The sequence below is a fragment of the Necator americanus genome, chromosome III, assembly GCF_031761385.1.
Source record: "Necator americanus strain Aroian chromosome III, whole genome shotgun sequence".
Taxonomy (NCBI): Eukaryota; Metazoa; Nematoda; class Chromadorea; order Rhabditida; family Ancylostomatidae; genus Necator; species Necator americanus.
The window spans coordinates 29,443,616-29,466,384 of record NC_087373.1 but is presented as its reverse complement, the minus strand read 5'-3'; the positions used below and the strand labels follow the sequence as shown (position 1 = coordinate 29,466,384).

General features: G+C 41.2%; 10 protein-coding genes across 17 annotated transcripts; 1 reads left to right on the top strand and 9 right to left on the bottom strand.

The window, feature by feature from the left end:
* Window positions 1-355: 355 nt before the first annotated feature.
* On the bottom strand, window positions 356-1,390 carry RB195_011347 (uncharacterized protein; the record flags this gene model as incomplete). The annotated part of the gene is made up of 1 exon (XM_064192714.1): window positions 356-1,390. One exon carries the CDS (start codon window positions 1,388-1,390, stop codon window positions 356-358), a length of 1,035 nt encoding a protein of 344 aa, XP_064050297.1.
* Window positions 1,391-4,899: 3,509 nt separating this feature from the next.
* On the bottom strand, window positions 4,900-5,298 carry RB195_011346 (uncharacterized protein; the record flags this gene model as incomplete). Its single annotated transcript, XM_064192713.1, has 1 exon — window positions 4,900-5,298. One exon carries the CDS (start codon window positions 5,296-5,298, stop codon window positions 4,900-4,902), a length of 399 nt encoding a protein of 132 aa, XP_064050296.1.
* Window positions 5,299-5,410: 112 nt separating this feature from the next.
* RB195_011345 (uncharacterized protein) lies at window positions 5,411-6,556 on the bottom strand (the record flags this gene model as incomplete). The annotated part of the gene is made up of 1 exon (XM_064192712.1): window positions 5,411-6,556. One exon carries the CDS (start codon window positions 6,554-6,556, stop codon window positions 5,411-5,413), a length of 1,146 nt encoding a protein of 381 aa, XP_064050295.1.
* On the bottom strand, window positions 5,411-7,394 carry RB195_011344 (uncharacterized protein; the record flags this gene model as incomplete). Of its 2 annotated transcripts, XM_064192711.1 has the most annotated exons (2): window positions 5,411-6,825; window positions 6,872-7,394. In XM_064192711.1, 2 exons carry the CDS (start codon window positions 7,392-7,394, stop codon window positions 5,411-5,413), a joined length of 1,938 nt encoding a protein of 645 aa, XP_064050293.1. The 2 variants fall into 2 exon arrangements, with proteins under 2 accessions (XP_064050293.1, XP_064050294.1); XM_064192710.1 differs by lacking the exon at window positions 5,411-6,825 and having other exon boundaries at window positions 6,861-7,394.
* Window positions 7,395-9,787: 2,393 nt separating this feature from the next.
* RB195_011343 (uncharacterized protein) lies at window positions 9,788-10,021 on the bottom strand (the record flags this gene model as incomplete). The annotated part of the gene is made up of 1 exon (XM_064192709.1): window positions 9,788-10,021. The coding sequence occupies one exon, from the start codon at window positions 10,019-10,021 to the stop codon at window positions 9,788-9,790; it is 234 nt and encodes a 77-aa protein (XP_064050292.1).
* A 60-nt stretch (window positions 10,022-10,081) lies between these two features.
* On the bottom strand, window positions 10,082-10,639 carry RB195_011342 (uncharacterized protein; the record flags this gene model as incomplete). Of its 2 annotated transcripts, none has more annotated exons than XM_064192707.1 (1): window positions 10,082-10,639. In XM_064192707.1, the coding sequence occupies one exon, from the start codon at window positions 10,637-10,639 to the stop codon at window positions 10,082-10,084; it is 558 nt and encodes a 185-aa protein (XP_064050290.1). The 2 variants fall into 2 exon arrangements, with proteins under 2 accessions (XP_064050290.1, XP_064050291.1); XM_064192708.1 differs by having other exon boundaries at window positions 10,082-10,618.
* Window positions 10,640-11,101: 462 nt separating this feature from the next.
* RB195_011341 (uncharacterized protein) lies at window positions 11,102-14,404 on the bottom strand (the record flags this gene model as incomplete). 2 transcript variants are annotated; one of them, XM_064192706.1, is made up of 10 exons in its annotated part: window positions 11,102-11,209; window positions 11,291-12,239; window positions 12,453-12,537; window positions 12,890-12,942; window positions 13,001-13,140; window positions 13,553-13,714; window positions 13,766-13,815; window positions 13,883-13,941; window positions 13,996-14,153; window positions 14,207-14,398. In XM_064192706.1, the coding sequence occupies 10 exons, from the start codon at window positions 14,396-14,398 to the stop codon at window positions 11,102-11,104; spliced, it is 1,956 nt and encodes a 651-aa protein (XP_064050289.1). The 2 variants fall into 2 exon arrangements, with proteins under 2 accessions (XP_064050289.1, XP_064050288.1); XM_064192705.1 differs by lacking the exons at window positions 12,453-12,537; window positions 12,890-12,942 and having other exon boundaries at window positions 13,766-13,832; window positions 13,876-13,941; window positions 14,207-14,404.
* Window positions 14,405-14,851: 447 nt separating this feature from the next.
* RB195_011340 (uncharacterized protein) lies at window positions 14,852-16,629 on the bottom strand (the record flags this gene model as incomplete). Of its 3 annotated transcripts, XM_064192702.1 has the most annotated exons (6): window positions 14,852-14,876; window positions 14,927-14,990; window positions 15,049-15,212; window positions 15,316-15,401; window positions 15,585-15,725; window positions 16,522-16,629. In XM_064192702.1, 6 exons carry the CDS (start codon window positions 16,627-16,629, stop codon window positions 14,852-14,854), a joined length of 588 nt encoding a protein of 195 aa, XP_064050285.1. The 3 variants fall into 3 exon arrangements, with proteins under 3 accessions (XP_064050285.1, XP_064050287.1, XP_064050286.1); XM_064192703.1 differs by lacking the exons at window positions 14,852-14,876; window positions 14,927-14,990; window positions 15,049-15,212; window positions 15,585-15,725; window positions 16,522-16,629 and adding exons at window positions 15,924-16,010; window positions 16,062-16,242; window positions 16,321-16,420 and having other exon boundaries at window positions 15,317-15,401; XM_064192704.1 differs by lacking the exons at window positions 15,316-15,401; window positions 15,585-15,725; window positions 16,522-16,629 and having other exon boundaries at window positions 15,049-15,181.
* Window positions 16,630-16,793: 164 nt separating this feature from the next.
* RB195_011339 (uncharacterized protein) lies at window positions 16,794-17,181 on the bottom strand (the record flags this gene model as incomplete). Of its 2 annotated transcripts, none has more annotated exons than XM_064192700.1 (2): window positions 16,794-16,847; window positions 16,906-17,181. In XM_064192700.1, 2 exons carry the CDS (start codon window positions 17,179-17,181, stop codon window positions 16,794-16,796), a joined length of 330 nt encoding a protein of 109 aa, XP_064050283.1. The 2 variants fall into 2 exon arrangements, with proteins under 2 accessions (XP_064050283.1, XP_064050284.1); XM_064192701.1 differs by having other exon boundaries at window positions 16,906-17,091.
* A 2,443-nt stretch (window positions 17,182-19,624) lies between these two features.
* Window positions 19,625-22,353, top strand: RB195_011338 (uncharacterized protein; the record flags this gene model as incomplete). Of its 2 annotated transcripts, XM_064192699.1 has the most annotated exons (7): window positions 19,625-19,752; window positions 20,644-20,744; window positions 20,887-20,996; window positions 21,059-21,178; window positions 21,997-22,082; window positions 22,144-22,229; window positions 22,310-22,353. In XM_064192699.1, 7 exons carry the CDS (start codon window positions 19,625-19,627, stop codon window positions 22,351-22,353), a joined length of 675 nt encoding a protein of 224 aa, XP_064050282.1. The 2 variants fall into 2 exon arrangements, with proteins under 2 accessions (XP_064050282.1, XP_013301355.2); XM_013445901.2 differs by lacking the exon at window positions 19,625-19,752 and having other exon boundaries at window positions 20,645-20,744.
* Between the last annotated feature and the right edge of the window lie 416 nt (window positions 22,354-22,769).

Genomic DNA, 22,769 nt, shown 5'->3' with positions numbered 1-22,769 from the left:
GCGTATGAGGCAAGTAAGAAAATAAAAATGCTTGGATTGAACAACTCATTTGTTTTCTAGATATTTTTAGGGACGGTGGAATATCACCGAGAAATAATCGCGATATTAAGATAAGAAACAAGTTGTTCTTTACTTTCAAATGGCAAATTGTATGTAGGTGAGAGAGATCCGTGGGGTGTTTTGCTTGTCGGTGTTTTACTTACATCTGGAAATTAAAAGGATAAAGGAAAAAATCACTGGCGTAGCAATCCACTTGGGATGCGCCAAGGGGTTCTACTGCAATTTGTGATCGTTGAGAACTTGGAATCCGTGTTGAGCTTATGAAGTCACAAACTATCCTATCGGTTCCTCCAACCTATAGTGGTAAGTTTTGTTGATCCTTAATTGGTTTTACGGACTCAGCGTCCGATTTGATTTTCCATTTGAAAAATTGAAAATTTGAAAGTTGAAAATATAATAATAGGTGGAATAACAATGAATATAATAATAATAATAATAATAATAATAATAATAATAATAATAATAATAATAATAATAATAATAATAATAATAATAATAATAATAATAATAATAATAATAATAATAATAATAATAATAATAATAATAATAATAATAATAATAATAATAATAATAATAATAATAATAATAATAATAATAATAATAATAATAATAATAATAATAATAATAATAATAATAATAATAATAATAATAATAATAATAATAATAATAATAATAATAATAATAATAATAATAATAATAATAATAATAATAATAATAATAATAATAATAATAATAATAATAATAATAATAATAATAATAATAATAATAATAATAATAATAATAATAATAATAATAATAATAATAATAATAATAATAATAATAATAATAATAATAATAATAATAATAATAATAATAATAATAATAATAATAATAATAATAATAATAATAATAATAATAATAATAATAATAATAATAATAATAATAATAATAATAATAATAATAATAATAATAATAATAATAATAATAATAATAATAATAATAATAATAATAATAATAATAATAATAATAATAATAATAATAATAATAATAATAATAATAATAATAATAATAATAATAATAATAATAATAATAATAATAATAATAATAATAATAATAATAATAATAATAATAATAATAATAATAATAATAATAATAATAATAATAATAATAATAATAATAATAATAATAATAATAATAATAATAATAATAATAATAATAATAATAATAATAATAATAATAATAATAATAATAATAATAATAATAATAATAATAATAATAATAATAATAATAATAATAATAATAATAATAATAATAATAATAATAATAATAATAATAAGCGTTGCGAGTCCATCAAGATGTTTTTTTTATCCGAATACACAATGTTTGCCCCCCCCCCCCCATTTCTCCTATGTTATAGACATACAACCTGTATGAGATACCGTGTGATGGATGATACAGCAATCCTAATATCATGTAGTCACCCCTCTGCTATGCGGACAAGGCTTGATTGTGGACAACGACTCTTCTGTTTCCGTGTCCGACAAACTCTCCTCCGTATTAAATGGACCTTTTTAGCATATCAAATATTACGCGCAGCCTCAATCTGGTTTTTAGGTCTTAGGTTGACTCAGAACCAGATTTCCAGACTCTCTCCTGAGACATCAATGGTGTAGCGGTTTGTCTGTTCATTTCCAAATCTTTACACTTATTCGATGATCATCAATTAGAAATCGATCAATCAGAATAATTTCCCTTGAGTTAATAATATAGTGGGACGTGCTTCTGCAAAAGTTATTGACCACCCTATAATTGATAGAATTAATATTCGCAAAAGTCATTACATTTAATTATGCTGATGACCAGTGCGGCAAACCATCTTAATTGGCAAGGCAGACTCTTTCTGGTTGTTTTCCAATGCTAACGAAAAGGAATAGTTTTTATTGATTTAATGAGATTTTAAAGGTATTTATTGATTTAATGGATGAGCTGTAAGCGAGTCTGAAATTTTTATTCTATTTACAGCTAATGTGCTGATGTTAGCGCCCAACGCGGACGCCTTCGTCAAGATCTCGAAAAGTAACACCGATCGAACAAGTCCAACTGACTTATCCTCTCAAAGGCTGCATCAACCTACTGAAAATATTCAAACGGCATCCATACTAGAATAAACGCTACATCGCGTAATGAAAGCAGTAACGAAATAGACCTCCTTGACTCGTATTCTTACAACGAAATCACAAGACGTTTAAAAAAAAACCTATTTGTCCGCCGGTGCCTTAAAATCTGCAGAGGTGTTGATATATGATTAATTCATTGTTAATTGCTGTGATAATTTTGCATCTCTCTTCTCATATCTTCAGAAGCGTAAACTAGACGGAACAGAATCTTTAGTATGCGAACGCAACGCGCCGCATCCAGCTGCGCCGCGGTCGAAAGCTAGTGGGTTCTCCTCGACCCCCTATTCCGAACCCAATGAGTAGGCTGCTGAAGGGACCAGTACGTGTGCATAGAGGAACGTTCTAACGTACCTCAAAGAAACTAAAGCGGTTCCTACGCCGTTTTTTTAGAACGATTAGAAAGAGGTGAGCGGAGCCACTTTGGATCCCATAATCTACAACCTAAAGCTTTTCCTTCGGATTCCCTTACCACGTCAGGTTCGTGGTATGCTGCCTTTAAGGAGCTCGACCAAGCTTTATCTTCATTGCAGCGCACTGCACACATCTCTGATCTATAGTCGGGTCAAAACGACATGAAGCACTGTGCATTCGCGTACGCGCTCGAAACGGCGCAGTGGAGGCAGCAGTTGGAACCGAGGTGGGACCATCGCAAACTGCAGCGATGGGTGGTGTCAGTAAGGGATCCAGTACGCTCCTGACTGCTACGCTCCAACGGACCGCCTCGAGAGAAGCGGCGTGCGCAACTGCTTCATGTCGTTTTAACCCTACTATACACATGTTAGAGCAAATGGTTGCAGGTTAACTAACACCTTCACTTTGTTGACAATAAGAATCGAAAGGGCTCTTCGTCAAGGAGCTGTTTTGGGATTTAACAGCTTTATGCGTTGATTTATGCCCCTTCTGATTATGTGGTTATTTTTCAGTATGCAGCCTAAAGTGATATCTACGTAGTACAATGAAAATCTAACGGAAGGCGTTGATTCTAAAGCGATAAAAGAAAAAATCTTGACGCTTTATTCTGGAAAGTCAGCACCACGTAGAAAACGAATCTCCTACGTCCCAGAACAGTTCCTGACAAGTGAAATGTTTCTTTTGAGACATAAAAAAAAACAGATTTTGTCTCGATAAAAAATTTTTCTCTGTCACGTAACATCTCTTTTTTGTGATTTTTCCAAGTATCAATAAGCGAATAAATGTGTCATGGTTCTGCATGAATAAATATTTCCATTTCTATGTAAAAACTATGTTAGGTGCAAATTCCAAGTTCGACCTTTTGAATCTTGGCATCGTAGAGTTTGATTGTGTGCTACTTTCTTAAGCTGAACCAAGATTGTTATTGATCTTTATTCTGGCTAACGTTTCGGCGTCATCGCCTTCTTCAGAGCCTGGAAAAATCAAAGACACGTGTAATCTACTCTCTCAAATGCTTCGTCATCCCACAAGATATGATTTAGCAAACAGATTATTTAAAAGCAACGTCAGAGAAGCAGACCAGCGCTCACCTTGATAGCCACGAAATCGTGATGTTAGCGGACCACCAGTTGTGAGAGTTGCGCCGCTAGTATTAACTAGTAACGATGCTCCCGCCTCTGACCCCGTAGGTCAAAACCCGCAAAGGTCCTGATATGGCGCCAGCTCGTTGGTCACAGCGATGCATTCTTCTTTACGATTCATGATAGGACTTTTGGCCGTGATATAAAACGATTCCAATGTTTTTCGCGCTAGAACGTCTGATTCGCGTGCCAAGATAGTGACAGCTATCCTGAAAGGGGTGTTGTCATGTTATGTTAGGTGCAAATGATGAAAAATATGTTACAGTAAAAGGATAAAGGATAAATTCACTAGCGTATCAATCCACTTGGGATGCGCCAACGCCTCTTACTGGAATTCGTAATCGATGAGGTTTTGGAACACGTGTTGGCCTATACAATGACTTGCGGGGGCCAGCCGATGATCAAGTCAGTGTTTTTATCCTCCCAGACAAGTCTGGTACCAATTTATCGACCCCGGACGGAATAAGGCTTAGTTTGCACTAGGGCGGTTTCGAACCCTCGACCGCGTGGCTACAACGGACCTCTAATCGACTGCACCACACCCGCCTCCAGGTCACAGTAATGTTTACAAATTCTAGTTACGCTCATTTTCGGCTATTCTCGAGTGTTGACATGTTAAATATTTATTTTTAGTTAGATTATTTTAACTACTCTTAGCCTACTCTGTAGGCTAAGATAGTTACTAAGGTTTGTTGATGTGTCAAGCTTCCGCGTTATCGCCTCCGTCATAGTCTGGAAATCAGATTTGTCTGGAACGCTTTGGATTCCCATATATAAATAAACACTGACTAGTATGTGTTGCAGACGATGTTATTGAAGGACCTTGATCACCTTGACTCCCGTTGATCTTCGAACTGGTCGAGCGGGCGCCACTAATTCTTCCATTTGTCCCGATCGCGTGCCAGAGTAGCCCAGTGGTTCCTCCTTTCGCGTGGGACACGAAGAGCATCATATTTTTCTTTCAAGGACTTCGTGAAGAAATCGACCATCGGGTCGGCGGTCTTCCTGTAGTGCGCTTAATATCGCGGGGAACCCAGTCGCTCACGGCTCTGGTCCAACGGTTGTCATTAAAGCGCATCACGTGTCCGGCCCACCTTATTTTACTTTCCTTGGCAAACGCGGCAGCGTCTCTAATCTTCGATCGCTGACGTAGGAGAGAACTTCGAATCCCGTCCCTCACTTGCGCGTTCAATGACGCTCACCGCGTTTTCTTCCTGCTTGCGAAATGCCCAGGTTTCCGAAGCATAGGTCAAAGCAGGAAGTACGGTGGTGTTGAAGAGGTGAGCACGGAGCCGGGTGTTCCTGGTCTTCTTCACTACATCCTCGATGCTCTTGTACGCTCCCCAAGCCGCTCGTCTCCTCAGCCCAGCTCGGGGGCCAGGTCGTTCATCATGTTCAGTTCCCGACCCAGATAAACGTAGCTGGTGCATTCGGATATGTTCGTTCCGTTGAGCGTGAATGGGGCATCCGAGACCCATCCGTTCCGCATGAACATCGTCTTTTGTAGATTCAGCTGAACACCGATGCATCCACATGTTTCGTCGAATTTGGTCAGCATTCGTTCCGCTTGGCTGATGCTAAGTGTTATCAGTACGATGTCATCAGCAAAGCGCGAATGGTGTAGCTGCCGACCATCAACCTTCACTCCCATGTCGTCCCATTCCAACTTTCGCATTGCGTTCTCGAGGGTGGCTGTGAATATTTTGGGTGAAATTGTATCACCCTGTCGGACCCCCTCTTCACGTCAATGACGATGTTCTTGTAGAATGGCGAAATTCCGGTCGTGAAGTTACTGTACAACTCTCGAAGTACCTTTATATATTGAGTAGGGACGCCTTGGTTGTCCAAGGCTTCCACGACCGCTTCCGTCTCAACCGAGTCGAAAGCCTTCTTTAAGTCGATGAAGGTGAGACAGAGCGGCATCTTGTACTCTCGTGATACCTCGATGAGTTTCGAAACAGTGTGAATGTGGTCAATCGTGCTGAATCCTTTTCGAAACCCTGCTTGCTCGCATGGCTGTCCTTCATCCAAGACTTTTTCAATCCTATTAAGGATTACTCTTGTAAAGAGCTTGTAGATGACGGACAGTAGGCAGATTGGGCGATAGTTGCCGATGTCATGTGGATCTCCCTTTTTATACAACAACACGGTCTTGCTGGTCTTCCACTGTTTAGGAACCTTGCACTCCGACAGATAACGTGTAAAGAGCCTCGCCAGGGTGTTGATGAGTACTGGGGGAAGGCTCTTCAGGTGTTCTGGTCTTATTCTGTCGGGACCGGGTGCCGTACGATTTCTTACCGACATGATAGCATGTCGTATTTCGGACGGGAGAACCTCTGGAATGACTTGTCCATCTTCCCTCAGATGGTGGGGAGGCAAGTGGACATGGCTGTCGAAGAGATCAGAGTAGAAGTCGTAGATGATTTTCTCCATCCCCCTTCTCGATGCAATGGCTGTTCCCTTTGGGTTCCGGAGAGCAGTCATCCTCGTCTTGCGACTGGCGAAGTCTCGACGGGCATAGCGGATGCTTTTCCCCGCCTCTGCAGCTTCAGCCAGCACTTCTGCTCTTCTCTCTTTAAGGTCTTCCTTTATCGCCTCTCGGCAAAGCCTTGCGAGCTCGGACGTGAGTTCTTGGTTCCCTGCGGCTCGTGCTGCTCCACTCTGGCGTATCAGCTCAAGAGTTTCAAGCAACAGACGCCTCTTGGTGGTTTTAAAACTCTCAGCCTTCTTCGCGCAGTCGTGAAGGTGTTCGACAAGCCGGTCATATTCCTCGTCGATGTTGTCCATTGCAGAATCTTCCCAAAAGCCGGCTAGCGTAGCGAAGAGATCCCAGTTGATGGTAGTCCTGGGATTTCTCTCTCTGAACTTGGCGGATTTCTCTGCTCTCCTTGTGAAGGAAAATCTTCCTCGGAGGAGGCGATGGTCCGATCCCGTATAGAACTTTGGTACAACACCGACGTCCGTCAGGCAGAACCTTTTATTGACGATGATGTGGTCTATTTCATTACGGTACCCTCCACCGGGTGACTCCACGTCCAGCGTAAAGAAGAGGGCTTCTGAAATTGCGAGTTCCCATGGATGGTCTTAGTCGTCATGATGAACTCGGAGAGCCTCTCTCCTGGTCATTCCATTGTAGGCCGTGGGTCCCGATGTGAAGTTCCTCCGGCGTTCTTCTTGGGCCAACCTTAGCGTTGAAATCGCCAACTATGACCTTGTAGAAGGCATGATCTTCTTGGTAGAACTTTTCCAGGTCCATATAGAAAGCTTCGACTTCTTCTTCTTCGTAGCTTGATGTTGGAGCGTAAACGACGAAGATAGTCAAAGCTGGTATTGAGCCACATCTTCTCATCCGCAGACGTCCGATTCGGGTCGTAAGTTGTTCAAAAGAGTCGATGTTCTTTGCCATACTCGTGTTGACGAGGACGCCAACTCCACCAACACCTCTACTGTCGCATGTTCCTAAGAACAGTTCTTCTCCAGTTTCATATACGGCGTTGAGAGGGTGACGTCGTCTCGTCTCGGTCAGTCCGATGACGTCGTACTTGATCTTCTTGGCTTGCATCATCAGATCTTCGATGGCCGCTTCCGATGCAAGCGTACGTGCGTTATAAGTACAGATCGCCATCCTAGTCCTTTTCCGTTTTGGTAGCCTACATGACTCCACGGATCTCCCTCACTAGAGGGATCACAGCCGGTTAGTCGCGAGGCTACGTGGCGCGTCCCCGGGTGGCGGATAGGGGGCTAAACGCGGACCAAAAGCGACCTTGCGCTTGCCCAGAGACGCAGGTGGATTCAGGGGATGGACTCCCTGTTTCTGCTGAGCCAGGACTGACTCATGACATCCTTGTATCCCACGTCGGTTCGGCCAAAAGCCTGCAATCAAGTGACTGGGAGGTGCAAGGGAGGCGGTTTGGAGTCGCCTCCAACAAATAAGCTCCACATGTCCACACCGGGAGAACGAAAGTTCTCCCAGAAACTCATGGGACTAGAGGCTTGCAACCTGCCCATAGGTTTTAAAATTTTAAGCAAAACACAGTAATAGAAAAGAGTCTCCTGATTCCGGAGGAAAGCCTGGTACGGTAGCGCCAGGTAGGACGGGGTTGCAGGAGTCATGTTATTGAAGGACATGCCTAAGAAATCTCGAAGTGATTTTTATAAGGGACCTCAGTTGCCCTTCTTACAGAACCCTTCCCCTGTAAGTCAGAACCCTTAGATCTTGTTATGAGTGTACTTGGTTTATTATTGGAATACACTTTTCCTCTCCGTAGATTTTTTTCAAATGTTAGTGCAGCAATATAATACATTTGTAGTATTGTGTGTGTTATGACCTCAGATCCATAGGACAAAATCGCAACGTAAGCCTCCATTTGATGGCGACGATTGGATATTGGCACATGTTTCAGAAGGGTAGAGGTTCGGCCTCCCCTGCATCTTGACATAATGATAAAAAGATTCGATTGACAATGTCAAGCAATAGCCGAAACTGTTAACAATCTTTATTACGGCTAATGTCTCGGTGTTGTCGCCTTCGTCAGACCTTGGAAAGTCAGAATATTTGCAACATATCCCGTCAAATGCCTTATCCAGAACAAGCCACCATCTTCTAAGATATTACACCTGGAAAGAAAACCAAAAGAGCCAAAATCGTTTTGCCTACCTCGACAGCCCCGATATCTAACATATCCGCGTGGTAGAATCGCTCCGCTAATCCTAATAAGGATACGACCCGTATATGACCCTGTAGATCAAAACCTGCAAAGGTCTTGATGCAGAGCCGACTCGGTCACGGCTATACACTTTTCCTTTCTATTATTTCTGCATTTATCCGGCGTTTCTAGAGTCGCCAGTTGGGAGCCACAATTTTGGGTTAGGATCATGGCAGCTATGCATAAAGAAGCACTCTAATGACATTACCTACCGTGAGCTGCGCGAGTGGTTGCTGCCTTCGATTGTTCTATCCTGTTTAGATGTCCTTCCATACGAACACAAAGTGGTCGCCCTATTTCGCCTATATACTGGTCCCCACATATTATGGACGAAAATAGATAGACTACACCAGAAAACAAGCAGTCGCAATTCCTTGGGCATATTACACAGTCTGGAGTAAGACAGAAGCGATCATATATTCTATTTCGAACTGACTGCTTCTTGAGATTTGTTGGAAGTGTTTTCAAAATCCTCACTTGCCCTTCGAGACAACACTTTACCAGACTAGCCGGTATCTTAGGTCGTCGTTTATGAAAGGCACACAGAAATCGATCTTATTCAAGCCATCCACTGTAGCATATTCTCGCTGCGCACCATGACCTTGCCTACACGCTACATTAGCAATGTAATGTGAATTAATGTATTTCTACATTAAAAGGATAGCCAGTTTGCTTTGTTCTCCCTTGTGAACCGCATGTAACGGAAATTGCTGGTTTAGAAGTTCGAAACAAGTGTTCATGTCGTCTTGAGTTGGACATTTAATAACACAACAATAATCAATATAACGGCAGTACAGGAAAGATTTTGGTTCCATAATGGGTTGTGCTACTTTGGAGATGAATGACTAGTGTGGGAGGTAGTCTTTGTCCCATGGCCAACCCTTTGATCTGATTGTAATAGCGACCCGACCAACGAAAAATGGAGCACTTTAAGTATTCGTCCAGGAGCGTCATAACTTGATTTATGGCGAAGAAAAAACTTCCCCAAAAAACCCTTACATATATTGCATATAAACCCTTGCATATTCAGAATGTCTCCATGTTCTACGAGCTCGAACACAGTTTGCATTGCAGCGCTGTTTGGAAAATTTGTATAAAGCGACGTGACATTGAAGGATCCAATGACATATTCTTTTTTTTTTTTTGAGCGCGCTCTTCGAAGTTGCTCAAGAAACATGTTGGTGTCGAATAGATGCGCGGGAACGTACTTGAGCAAAGGTGCATGCACAGCGTAAAAAAGTCAAGGTATTCTATCACCTGTATCACCTGTGTTCCCGTTGTTCATCGATTTGCTTGCACCACTAACACACTTTCATTTGTCCCGATCGTACGCAAGTGTTGCCCAGTGGAATCTCTTCTCGCGAGGAACTCGATGAGCGTCGTACTTTTCTTTGAAGTACTTCGTGAAGGGGCTTGACCATCGGGTCGACGGACTTCCTGCTGGGCGTTTGATGGTGGTATCCAGTAGCTTACTGCTCTGGTCCAACGATTGTCGTTGAAACGAATCAATCGTGTCCGACCCACCTAATTCTGCTTTCCTTGGCATATTCGGCAGCGTCTCTGATCTTCGATCTGTGACGTAGGAGTGAACTTCGAATCCTTTTCTTCATTGCGTAAAGCGGGTTACTCCTAGCATCACCTTTTCAATTCCGCTTTCTATGACGCTCACCGCGTTTTCTTTCTGCTTGCGAAATGCCCAGGTTTCCGAAGCATAGGTCAAAGCAAGAACTACGGCGGTCTTGAAGAAGTGAGCACGAAGTCGGGTGTTCCTGGCCTTCTTCATTACATCCTCGATGCTCTTATACGTTCCACAAGTTGCTCGTCTCCTCCTGCCCAGCTCGTGGGTCAGGTCATTCATCATGTTCAACTCCCGACCCAGATAAACGTCAACTTTCACTCCCATGTCATCCCATTCTAATCCTCGCATCGCGTTCTCGAGAGTGGCACTGGATATCCTAGGTAAAATTGTTTCACCCTGTCGGACCTCCTCTTTACGTCCATGATGGTATTCTTGCAAAATGGCGAAATTTCGGACGTGAAGTTTACTGTACAACTCACGAGGTATATTTATGTGTGGAGTAGGGACGTTGTTGTCTTGGCTTTGACTTGGATGTCCAAGACCTCCGCGTCTTGTACACATCATCTTGTACAGACACAGCGGCATCTTATACTCTCGCAATACTTCTATGACTTTTGAAACCGTGTGTATATTGTCAATCGTGCTGAACCTTTTCGGGACCCAGCTTGTTCGCGTGCCTGTTCTTCATCTAATGTTCTTTCCATGCTGTTTAGGATTACTCTTGTGAAGAGCTTGTAGATGACAGACTCTAAGCAGATTGGACGATGGTTGCCGATGTCTTTGGGTCTCCCTTCTAATACAAAAGCACGGTCTTGCTGGTTCTGCTTACAAAAGCACGGTCTTGCTTCCATTGTTTAAGAGCCGTGCATACCGACAGATAACAAGTGAAGAGCCCTGCCAGTGTGTTGATAAGGACTTTCGGTTGGTGCTTCAGATGTTCAGTCTTGATTCTGTCGAGACAGGGTGAGGTACGATCCTTCACCGACATGATGCTATGTCGGACTTTTTTGGAAGGGAGGACCTTTGGAATAACATGTCCATATTCCCTCAGATGGTGAGGAGACAAGTGAACGTGGCTGTCGAAGAGATCTGTGTAGAAGCCGTGAATGACCTTTTCCATCCCCCTTCTCGATGCTGTAGTTGTTCATCTAGGGTCTGGAGAGCAGTCATTGTTGTTTTACGATTGGCGGAGTTCTAACGGGGAAAATTTTTTTTCCCCCTTTTTTTTTTGCACACCTTTTCTTCTTTTCTCTTTGGGGTTTTCCTTAATCGCAGCCGTGCGAAAGGTCTCAATATCAGCTCTAGAGTTTTCGGAGTCGATGTTGTCCATGACGGTATCTTACCAAAACCCGACAAGCGAAGCCAAGAGCTCCCAGTAGATAATGGTTCTGGGAGTTCGCTTAGTGAACTTCGCGGCTTTTTCTCCTCTCCGTGTGAAAGAAAATCTTCCTGGAAGAAGGCGATGGTCCGATCCCTATAAAACCTTGGTACAACAGCGACATCCGTCAGACAAAACCTTTTACTGACGATGATGTGGTCAATTTCATTATGATACCCTCCACCGGATGATTCCCACGTCCAGCGTAGAGAGGAGGGCTTCTGGAATTGCGGGTTCCCATGGATGGTCTTAGTCGTCATGATGAACTCGGAAAGCCTCTCTCCCTCCTCATTCCGTTGAAGGCCGTGAGTTTCGATGTTAAGTTCTCCAGACGTTGTCCTGGGGCCAATTTTGGCGTTGAAATCACCAACTATGACCTTGTAGAGGTATGATCTTCTCTGTAGAACTTCTCTAGGTCCATATAGAAAGCTTCGACTTCCTCTTCTTAGTAGCTTGATGTTGGAGCGTAAGCGATAAAGATGATCTAAGCTGGCTGGACCACATCTTCGTCGTCTTCCGATTCGAGTCGTAAGTTGTTTGAAAGAGCCGATGTTTACTGCTATATTCGTGCTGACGAAGACACCAACTCCAATAACTCCTCTATTGTCGCATTTTCCTAAGAACAGCCCTTCTCCATTTTCATACAAAGCGTTGAGTGGATGGCGTTGCCTCGTCTCTGTCAGTCCGATGACGTCGTATTTAAACTTCCTGGCTTGCATCACCAGATCTTCAATGACCACGTCCGATGCAAGCGTTCGGGCGTTATAAGTACAGGTCGTTATCTTAGTCCTTTTCCGTTTCGGTAGCCTTAATAACTCCTGCAACCCCGTCTTTCCTGCCCCCCCCCCCCCTACCAGGCTTTCCTCCGGAATCAGGAGACTCTTTTCTATTGCTGTGTCTTGCATAAAGATTTGAAACCCAAAGGCAGATTGCAAGCCTCTAGTCCCAAGAGTTTTGGGAGAACGTTGCGCTCTCTTGGAGTGGACAGGTGGAGCTTATTTGTTGGAGGCGACTCCAAACCGCCTCCCTTGCACCTCCCAGTCACTTAATTGCAGGCTTTTGGCCGGACCAACCTGCGGGATACGGTCTCGATTGGTCTGTTCGTCTAGACATGTGCTAGCTAGGAGTTGTATTTGCGAGGAACTTAAATTTGATCCTTTGCTCAAGCAACCCACAGCTGGCGCAGTCTACCAGAAATCCCAGTTTTCTTCTCGTTCCTGCGCTCGCTTCTCTAGTATATCTTTTGTTCATTCATTTCTTTTTGTATAGTATATATCATTAATCAAGAAAGAGGTTTTTGTGATAAGGCAGTTGTATTCTTTATTTTATATGCAAAAGTATAAAGTATAGTTGCAGTACTTAATACTCCTTGTACATATATAAAGATCACGATACATAATATATACATATTGTACATTTATGAAATATAGTGGCTTTATGCCATTCTTTCTCTGTACTAATTGTACTCTTTGTTCTTTTCTTTCTTCTTTTTACTTCGATTTTGTGAGCGCTGCAATGCTGTGTTGGAAATACAATCACGTAAGTTCTAATTAACATGGGAAACTTACTGTGTAAAGCTCAACCTTAGTGAACTGAGGTTTTCATGATCATTAAGAACAGGATCATAAATCCTTTTGATCGTTTCCGCTTCTTCTTCTGTTTCAGTGTTTACGAGTATATTAACATTTGCGCTCGGAACTCCATATTTCTAAAAATTTGTTTGGTTTTGAAATTTGATAATCAACATCTGATATTTGATAATTTGGAAAGGTTGGAGACAGTTGACGATGGAACATTTACACCTTCTATGTTACTCCTTATTTGACTTCGTTCTTGCTTGCGCTCCTGAGCTCCTGACCATCACGAGTGGACAGTACTTGTTCGACTTCATGTATCGTCTCACTTGGGTGTGTATCGGCTATTTCATGGACGTGTGAAGGAGATGGATGTTCTTCTACTATGCCTCCTCCTCATAATTTTGCCGGATGCCTATGAAGGCAACTGATTTCGGCTCTCCTATCCAAGCAGCTGCAGCGCCAAGAGTAGGGACAGACACCGCAGAGTGGGCATTGAACGTTTTCACAGAAGGATTCACTACAGGCGCATCCACCCAATTATACCACTTGGTATTTTTCCGTCATATCCTTTCCGTGAAGTTCCCATTTCATTTCTGCCACTCGCTCCACCTTCCCAGGCCTGCTCTCGTAGTCTTTCAACTCCCATCTATGACATTCAGTGGACTGCTGAACACGAAAAGAGGATGCTGCGAGTCGACGGCGATCCTACAATCATCACTTAAGAATATATTTCAAACGTTCGCAAAAACTTTTTACCCTAATTGCGACTGAATCAGCCAAGTACTTCACAGCTCTGATTAGCAGCTCTACCAGAAAGTCGGCGCTTGAGTTGGCATTTCTGTGGAGGAAGTCGCTTTTTAGACGACCTTTCACTAATTATCGTTGTGTCCATCACGGCACCTTTGTTTGCAAATGATGCCCAACTGGCAGTCCTTCCTGTAAAACCTTTCCGGGAAAAGGGAAGTGAAACCAAAACGGTTCTATACTTGCCTAAATTGTTCTCCTCAAGGTAATTAACCATTCCAGTTTGGCTTTCTATTTCGAGAAAAGCGAGAACTTTACCGAAGCGTGACTCAAACAAAGTAAGGTCAGCAATGAGGAAAAGTTCGCTGAGATCTTTCTTTACATGTCCTCGAATGTGAGTCTGAAGAATTAATCAAGCACAAATGTGGGCGAAGTGATTTCTGGTTTTTTTACCGCAACTAATCTGGTGGCGCTCCTTTTGAATGTTTGGTCGATATGCCAGTAGTGCAGCTTAGTCCGCGCTTCCGGAAAGACAGCTCGCAATCCACTATCAAAGCATGGAGCCTCATCAGTGACTATCTGTTGCGGGTTGAAATAAAACAAAAGCTTTTTGATCTCCAAAAAGAGCCTTTGCACATCCAACATTGTCATTGCGCCGCTTAGTAAAAAAGCTTTAATGCGAAACTATTGATTAATATTGTTATCAACTATTAATGTGAGCAATTAAGAGCGAAACTGTACCAGCCGGAAGACCGCTGTTCTTGTAGTCAGCTACGAATCAGTCGCTAGTTTTAGATTGTGACGTGTGACGTTATGTGTGTTGTCGGCTGAAATTCCACGCTCTCAACCATTCTATATTGGAATGATCACTGTACCAGCCGGAAGACCGCCGTTCTTGTAGTCGGCTACTGAAGCATTCGCTAGTTTTAGATTGAGTTGTTAATGAAATGAGCTTGTTTGCCAAAAATTTGAAGTATTATGTCAAGCATCTCACTTAAACAAAATCCTCGTCCACTTGGGTCATCAGCGACCTCTTCTAGGACACGGATTCCGTCGTCCGGCTTCTCATCTGTTTGGCGGTGAATCAAAGAATTCATGTCATTCTTGTCGCGATATCCAGGGCCTAATGCAAATTTGGTTGTCAAATTCCAAAAATATGACCTTTTCACAAACCACATCTTAGTTTTCGCTGAGTAGTCCCTTTTGAGGCGTCGCAAAATATAGTCCATGGAATGTTCTGTACATAAAAATAGGTCTAGATTTGACATTTTTCAAGCAATCATTTAAAGTCACACCTTCGAGAAGACTTCTCAAAAGTTGTTCTTGCGTATTGTCAAGACGGAGCAGCGCAGGCTCTATATCGTGGCCAACATGCCCCAAACATCCTTTTATGTTGACTTTACCATCATCAGCAATGGTAACGTTCATAAAACATGAGCAACTGATGACATCCTTTTTACTAGATGTTGCCTTTGGAGTAGTGCCTTCTCATACGTGCCAGCCAGATTGCACCTGAGGAGTTGGGTTATATTTTGTGTACAAAACTTACATCTTATTAGCACCTTAGAGAGTGCGACGAGCCCTTGGCATAACTTGATCGCTTGAAAAAACTAGCGCCATTTCTTTCACACTGCTCATGCAACCATACCTGGAATATTGCAAACTTCTTAGAACTGAGGAAACTACACTCTATTTATTTTCAGTGCATTTCAGTGAATACTTTCAATGCGGATTCTTCGAATTCGCATTGAAAGTATTCACTGACTTCCTACTTCGAATTCTCCAACCGTATCGAATATAAGCACTTAAACATTATAGCCCTGGGCTTTACCGTTAGCACCGTCTTCGCTGTGATTGTCTTCGCAGTGACAGGCCATACTTTTGTACCCTCATCACAAATAGGACTATACATACTAGGTACTTCAGGAATAGCTTTTGATGAGCTGGCTTTCCTCTTCACTTCCTGCTTAACCTGAGCTATTTGCTGGTCAGAATATTTGTGGGTCACCCTTAGATAAGAGTGCAGATTTTTCCTTAGAAGTTTTTTGGCGCAGGTGAGACAGTCCCATAGTTCGTGAGAGGAGGAGCGGGTGTTGATATAGACACAACTAGATACGAATGTTACCCTTCTCAGCCTTGCGAAATAACGACAAATTGACATCTGACTTACGACTCATCTGAATCCATTTTCACAAGAAGCCCGATCTCGTTGATGACGGTGTAACTCTGAAAAGCCCTTCCCTTGAAAAACTCTTCCCTGTATACCATGAAATCCACACTTTCAAAAAAGAAACTTCAAAATCTTTACTGATTGGGCAGATCTCCATAACTCTGCTCGTCCCTCCCTGGTATCCGCATGAAAGCTGTGTAGTCAGGAAATAGTGCCTTGAATCCATTGAAAAATGCTCGTGCTTCATCAAACAGGAATACTTTTGGATTGAATTCTGGTACAAGGCGCCTTATTTCGCCAAAGAGAACTTTAATATCATCTGCAGTCATGGTGTGAGACAGAATAAACGCCAAATAGAGCAGTTCACTGGACGAAGAGAAAATATGAAATGATTTACCTGCGGGAAGTCCGCGGACCTTCTTATCTGCCACCATGAGGGCCGTTAGCCTGATGTTGTACCGGGTGACACTGAATGTATCATCTACAAGATACTCCATTCGTATACTCTCTCAGCCATTGTTCTTGAGTAGGCATGACGATTGAAAATCAAGACCTAGAAGCTTCACAGAGCAATAGCTCTAGTGCTGTTGCAACTCACCCGTAGTATCAAAAATCCTCCACCACTTCTGTCATGAGCTAAGTATAGCACATTTATTCCGTCCGTCGAGTTTTTCTTCAGATCTCTTTTTGAGAGACGTCGTATCATCGCGGCATATCATCCGGGTCGTAATTTGTATTTCACGACAATATTCCTGAACAAACTTGTAAAAATAGGTGTAAAATTGGCCGTCGATAGAAGTAGTATTAACCATAGATCAGCCTTGATGATGATGTAATATAGCTTCTATAACCATGGAGCGTTAATTTCCCTCATTTTCTTCGCAATATAATTTGAAATCTCTTGTACATATCGTCACGCCAGTCCTTAATGGCTATTGTTTTCGTGGGAACTTTCGTATGTAATGAAATGTTACATGATTACCTCAAACTCGGTTTTGTTCGCAAAAGTTTCTCTAAGCAGTGAATGGCATTGCGGACGACCTTGTGCCCCATCTTCAGCATATTGTATAAAACAATCAGTGGCTAATGCATGATGATCGGCAAGGTAGGAATTGCAACGTAGACACTGTATAAGATCACGAGAGTGCAATGAAACGTAGTCCACCATGGAAAAGTTGTGAATTTTTCTCAAGTGCAAGTAGAAATTCTTCTTCAGCATCTCCTTTGCCTTACATAGTACCATCTCTACTGAGTACATTTTGAATCATCTTGATTCAATATTGGAATATTTACTAATGGTTTTTTATTTCACTCAGATTTGTAGATTTCAGTAAGTTTCGATAGTATTACTTGCGACTTCTTGAGCGAAGACTCACTAAGTGCTTTAATTGTAAAAAAAAGTGCATGTTTTCTGCTACATCCATTCAGTTTATGCGTTTAGGTAGAGGAGAGGTCAAGTTATCTTCGAATTCAGAATCTATACAGTGACTAGTGGAAAGGTAATGTTTGACAGTGATGTGTAACAAAAACACCAATGTTCCTGCAGAAAGTTGTGAAGAGGGTCTAAGTAAGAGATCAAAAACTTTGATGGACTTTGGATAATTATCATGATAATTTATTATATGGTACAAAAAGTAGCATAGAACGTCATAATATTCTGATTATTATATAAATCAAGCAATTAGAACAGTGAAAAAAATGGAGTGAAAGGCAATGATACTGAAAGTGATGATGTTGAAAGCAGACAGTAGACTGACTTGATCACGTGTTACGAAACCGTGTTACGAAACACGTGATCATTGTGAAATCCGTAGATCATACGGATCCGTTCCGTTGCCCACTCTACGGATCCATGTGGGCATGTAAACAAGGTCATATTCTTTTTGAGGCAGTAGTTTCCTTTCCTGATATTCCATGATCATATTTGTGCAATCGTGTCGAAAAGATTATTTTTATTTAGACTTTCGTAGGTGAAAATAGTACTAAAGATCAATATACGAAGAGTATATAATATAGATTCACTGTGGATGTATACCTGTCCACAACTAATAGTGCTTAGTACTTAATTCACTTAGTATTTTATTCGATTTCTTTCCCCGTAATTAGTAGCGTCTTTTACTACAAGTGCTATGTTCACTTTTAGATGGGTCTTTCCGCATTGCTATAAGCGAAGCACTACAGTGAATTTGTGTTTCTTACAACGTTAGTTTCTTACATCGAAAATAAGGCTATAACAGCTCACATTTCAGAAACACGAAGCTTTCACAGTACTGGCAAAGTTACGGCGACCAATGTTTCATGTTTCAGTCCTATTTGGTATCGTTCTTTTGGATTCGAGACTGATCATCTTATTTTACCTGTATTCGCTTCCTATTCTGATACTTCTCTTTTCTTCATGTTTTAGGAGTAGTTGAAATGTTGTTCAGTGCTTTGTTTGCAAGGTTCTGCATGTTTGTTCCTCCGAAACAACGGAGGAAGTAACTGGCCGTACTCCCCCGTTTGAATTTCGCGGCACGTTAGCGTTAGCCTCCCACAGCCGGGTGTAAGTTTAGATACGAGTTACACAACATATAACCTAGCAAAAACGAGAAGAAGAATAAAAAAAATTCGTTTTCTGGCAGATTGTGCCTACTGTGGGTTGCTTGAGCAAGGAGTCAAACTTAACTTCTCGCAAAAACAACTCCTAGCTAGCACATGTCAAGAAGCACGGACCAATTGAGAAAAGCACAACATAGATCACACACTTAGAAGTAACTCACCTCAGTTAATAGACGTTTCGAAGGTGGACTAGTGAATAGGAATGCAACTCACATTTTTATGGCGAGACGAGGGTAGAAACTATCTCATGGATCCATTGGGGTCAGGTCGAATAGCCGCAAGCGCCCACTAACACCACCGCCGCTCACGTCTGCGAAGGGCCGCAGATATCCAGAGCTGCGCCTGCGCAGCCGTTTAAGTAGATTTGGATAGCATCCAAACCTTCCTTCATTATCGCTGATTGTAACCTTTATCTCGTAACGAGAGTTTGCGTATTTTACGTAGGCTAGAGCGTTGCATGGGCGTTAGATTAGAAATAGGATGTTTCTCCGAAAACGTTTCAGAATCAAGAAAACAAGAACTGAAATCAATAATCAATCACAGACGGAACTTGGCATTCACTTGACAATGGGGATCGTGCGCTTTGAATACTACTGCAGAACAAAAAAACGAAAGGAGGGACCTCTCGCGCAGCTCACAGCAGGTAATGTCATGACAGTGCTTCTTTATGCATAGCTGCCACGATCCTATCGTACGAGCCTGAAACTATAGCTCGCAAAACTTTAGAAGCGTTTTGGATAAATGCAAAAGGTCCAAGAATGAATGGAAAGGAAAAGTGCATAGCCGTGACCAACGAGCCGGCTCTGTATTAAGACCTTTGCAGGTTTTGATCTACGGAGTCATATGCGGGTTGCATCCTTATTAGGATTAGCGGAGCGATTCTACCACGCGGATGTGTTAGACATTGGAGCTACCGAGGCTGACACAGCGATTTTGGCTCTTTTGGTTTTCTTTCTAGGTGTAATATCTTAGAAGATATTACACCTAGAAAGGTGTAATATCTTCTAAGACTTGTTCTGGATAAGGTATTTGACGGGATATGATGCGAATGTTCTGACTTTTCTGGCTCTGACGAAGGCGACAACGCCGAAACATTAGCCGTAATGAAGAATGTTCACAGTCTTGGCTACTGCTTGATATTGTCAGTCGAATACTTGTTGGTGCATGTTTCCGTCTTGTGGCTGCAGCCAATATCTCCACCATATCATTCGATTATTCTCCGACCTGCAACGTATGTTTTGTTTCGGTTGCTCTTTTCATGCAATTTTGTTTATATCTAAGCTTTCATCTTGGTGGTATGATGTTAGATGTTTTTCTCTTGCGCTTACACTCTCTTTGCTGCTTTCCCATAGCTAACACTCTGCGCTGCTGTTCCCTATCATACGTGAACGCTCCCTTTGACATTAGCGTTCATCATTCTTGGTTCACTCCTGGTTCTTTTGCATCTTGCACATCTTGATATCTGCATGATTTTTGTATTTTTCGTGCTTCTCTGCTTCTTCTCCTCCAAGCATATAAAAGCAGTTGAAGAAGATTTGCGTCACTTTCTTTTTTGAAATTTGCTTCCTACCACCCTTCCAACTGTTCTTCTCTGAAAAGAAACAAACTGTCTCTCAGAGCATATTTCTGCATGAATAAATATGTTTGTTTCAGTGCCGTCTCGTGCAGAAAATTTTCTCTTTTGATAATATTTTAACTTTCCTCTCATTCCTCCCGTTAAACGTTCTGTAATGTGTCTTTATGCATAAACCTATGACGAATCTTTTAGGAAGAAAAGAAATGGAATCTATCTTTGCTCTTCTATAAAATCGCTTCCTAATGTACTGAGGAGGAAGAGAAAGAAAACCGAACCGGCATAAACTTTTCGCGGTAGAATAGAAATCCCAGGAACTAGTCTTAATCCAAATTTGGTGTCACAAGAAACCTAAACCTTGGACTACGGTGGCCAAGAGGTTGCTAAAATGCGTTATTCAAATCATGGGGTTGAGTTTTTCGTCTGCCGTCAGAGTTCTAACGAAAAAAAGCCTATTTGTCCACATAACTGCTGTCCATCTCTGTAAAAATCTCTTTACTTCAAATGGTATTAAGTGATAGCTTATAAGGATTGTCTCGGATCTTACAGCATGCTTCGATTAGCTCTGTTGGCGCTCCTTTTCGTTTGTGCATTTTCTGCTCCGGCTGTCGAAGTAGAAAAGTACGAAGATATTCCCGAACAGTACAGAGGTAAGTGGATTTTTTTAATAATTAATTTATTGTTATTATTATTGTTACTGTTTTCTTCCTTATGTACATTAAATAATTAGTATTGTATTAGTATAGTAAAATTATAATACAATTATCAATGTCAAATACTCATTTCTTCTAGAACTGATCCCTAAACAAGTCGCCGATCACATCAAGGCCATCACCGACGAAGAGAAAACGATCTTAAAAGAGGTGTTGAAGGATTACGCCAAATATAAAAATGAAGAAGAGGTACTGGAAAATTACTTCAAATACTGATAAATTTTAGCATGTTTACGTATGGTTCGTTACAGTTCTTGGCAGCTCTGAAAGAAAAATCTGCTAGTCTTCACGAGAAGGCTAAGTCCTTCCACGACTTCATAAAGGGCAAAGTCGATGCTCTTGGGGATGAACCAAAAGAATTTGTGAAGAAGGTAAGTTTATTTACTTGTTTGCTTGCATTATTTTTCACAAGTCAGATGCAGGATACTCCGTGATAATCAATCTTTACGGAATATGTTCACACGTTGGAGCTAAATTCAAAATCGCCCGAGGTTTACGAGCGTCTGTTCGGCTTTTGCAATTGATTCTGAAGCTAAACGATGTTGCACTATCACTGGTTCTATCAACCCGGACAAGTCTGGTTCAAATCTGTCGACCTCGAAGGAATGAAATGCTTTATTTCCGCAAAAGCGGTTTCGAATCATCGATCATGCACCTACCACCGAACCTTTTACTGTCTTCGCTACACCAACCTTCCATTTACGTTATTTAATGTCTAAAATCTGGAAATAATAGTGAAACTAATAATAGCGAACTGGAGCTGAAACTAATAGTGAAATTTTCTTGAGGAGGATTCTATGTATTCTTCTGTGCACTAAAAACCGTAAGAAAGTGTTTAGCAAGACTAAAACTTACATGATGCGGTATATTTATGCCAACTGAAGAGTTCATAATTGGAATAAATGATAGTACAGGTATAGATTTTCATTTAACTTCCAAGAAAACTCTTTTGAACTTTTTCTTCAATCATCATCTTGTGGTAACGGTTTCTATTTCTTTGAAAAATGTTAGATTACTGTAGACGTAAGATACCTATTTTACCTACCTATTTTTATTTTATTTTTACCTGATACCCATTTTTTAAATGTGAAGCCCGAAATTGTTTAGAATTATGAGCAGAGGTTGTGATTGCTGTCCGTCCTTTCCAGAAATATTTCAGTGAGGTTTATCGTAAAGCCCATTCTTTCAGGTCATTGCCGACGTACGTAAACTGCACGCACAACTCCTCGCTGGTGAAAAGCCGTCTCTTGAAGACTTGAAGAAATGTGCGAAAAAGTGAGTTTTGCTCTCCGTAAAAGACCAGTATGAGAGTAAAACAAATAAGTGGCCGATTTAGGCATATGACCGAATACGAGTCGTTGTCCGATTCCGCAAAGGAGGATTTCAAGAAGAATTTCCCAATCCTTACCTCTATTTTCACTAGTATGTTGATTATAACATTGACTAGTATTTCTGCTACGATAGTAATGCGGAAGGAAAGGTCTCAGTATTATAAATTTCAGACGAGAAGGCGAAAGCAATGATCGACAAGTACGTACAAAACTAGGGAACGCGAAGATCCTTTTAGTTGAATAAATACTTCAACTTATTTGTTCGCTTGCAAATGACTGTATATAACATTGGGAAGGTTTACGGTAAGAATTTAGGATAGGAATATTCTCGAGAAAAAGTAAACATCTAACACAATAAATATCCGGAGACTCCTATTTTTCATGTTTTTCTCTAGACTTGGGACAAATTTTGTTGTTCAACTTCCGCTCATATGTAAGTACTGTCACGTGACATTACGGTACCTACTCTACAGGCGCTTTTATGAACAAAAAACATGATAGAATTTGGGAGAAAGAGTTAAAAAAGAAGCATCTCTCAGCTTTTTGAGTATTTTTTTAGAAAGTAAACCTCTTCGAACCTCCTTTATCTCTTTCCGCCCCAAAAATATTCACCCGGTTTTATTCTTCTACG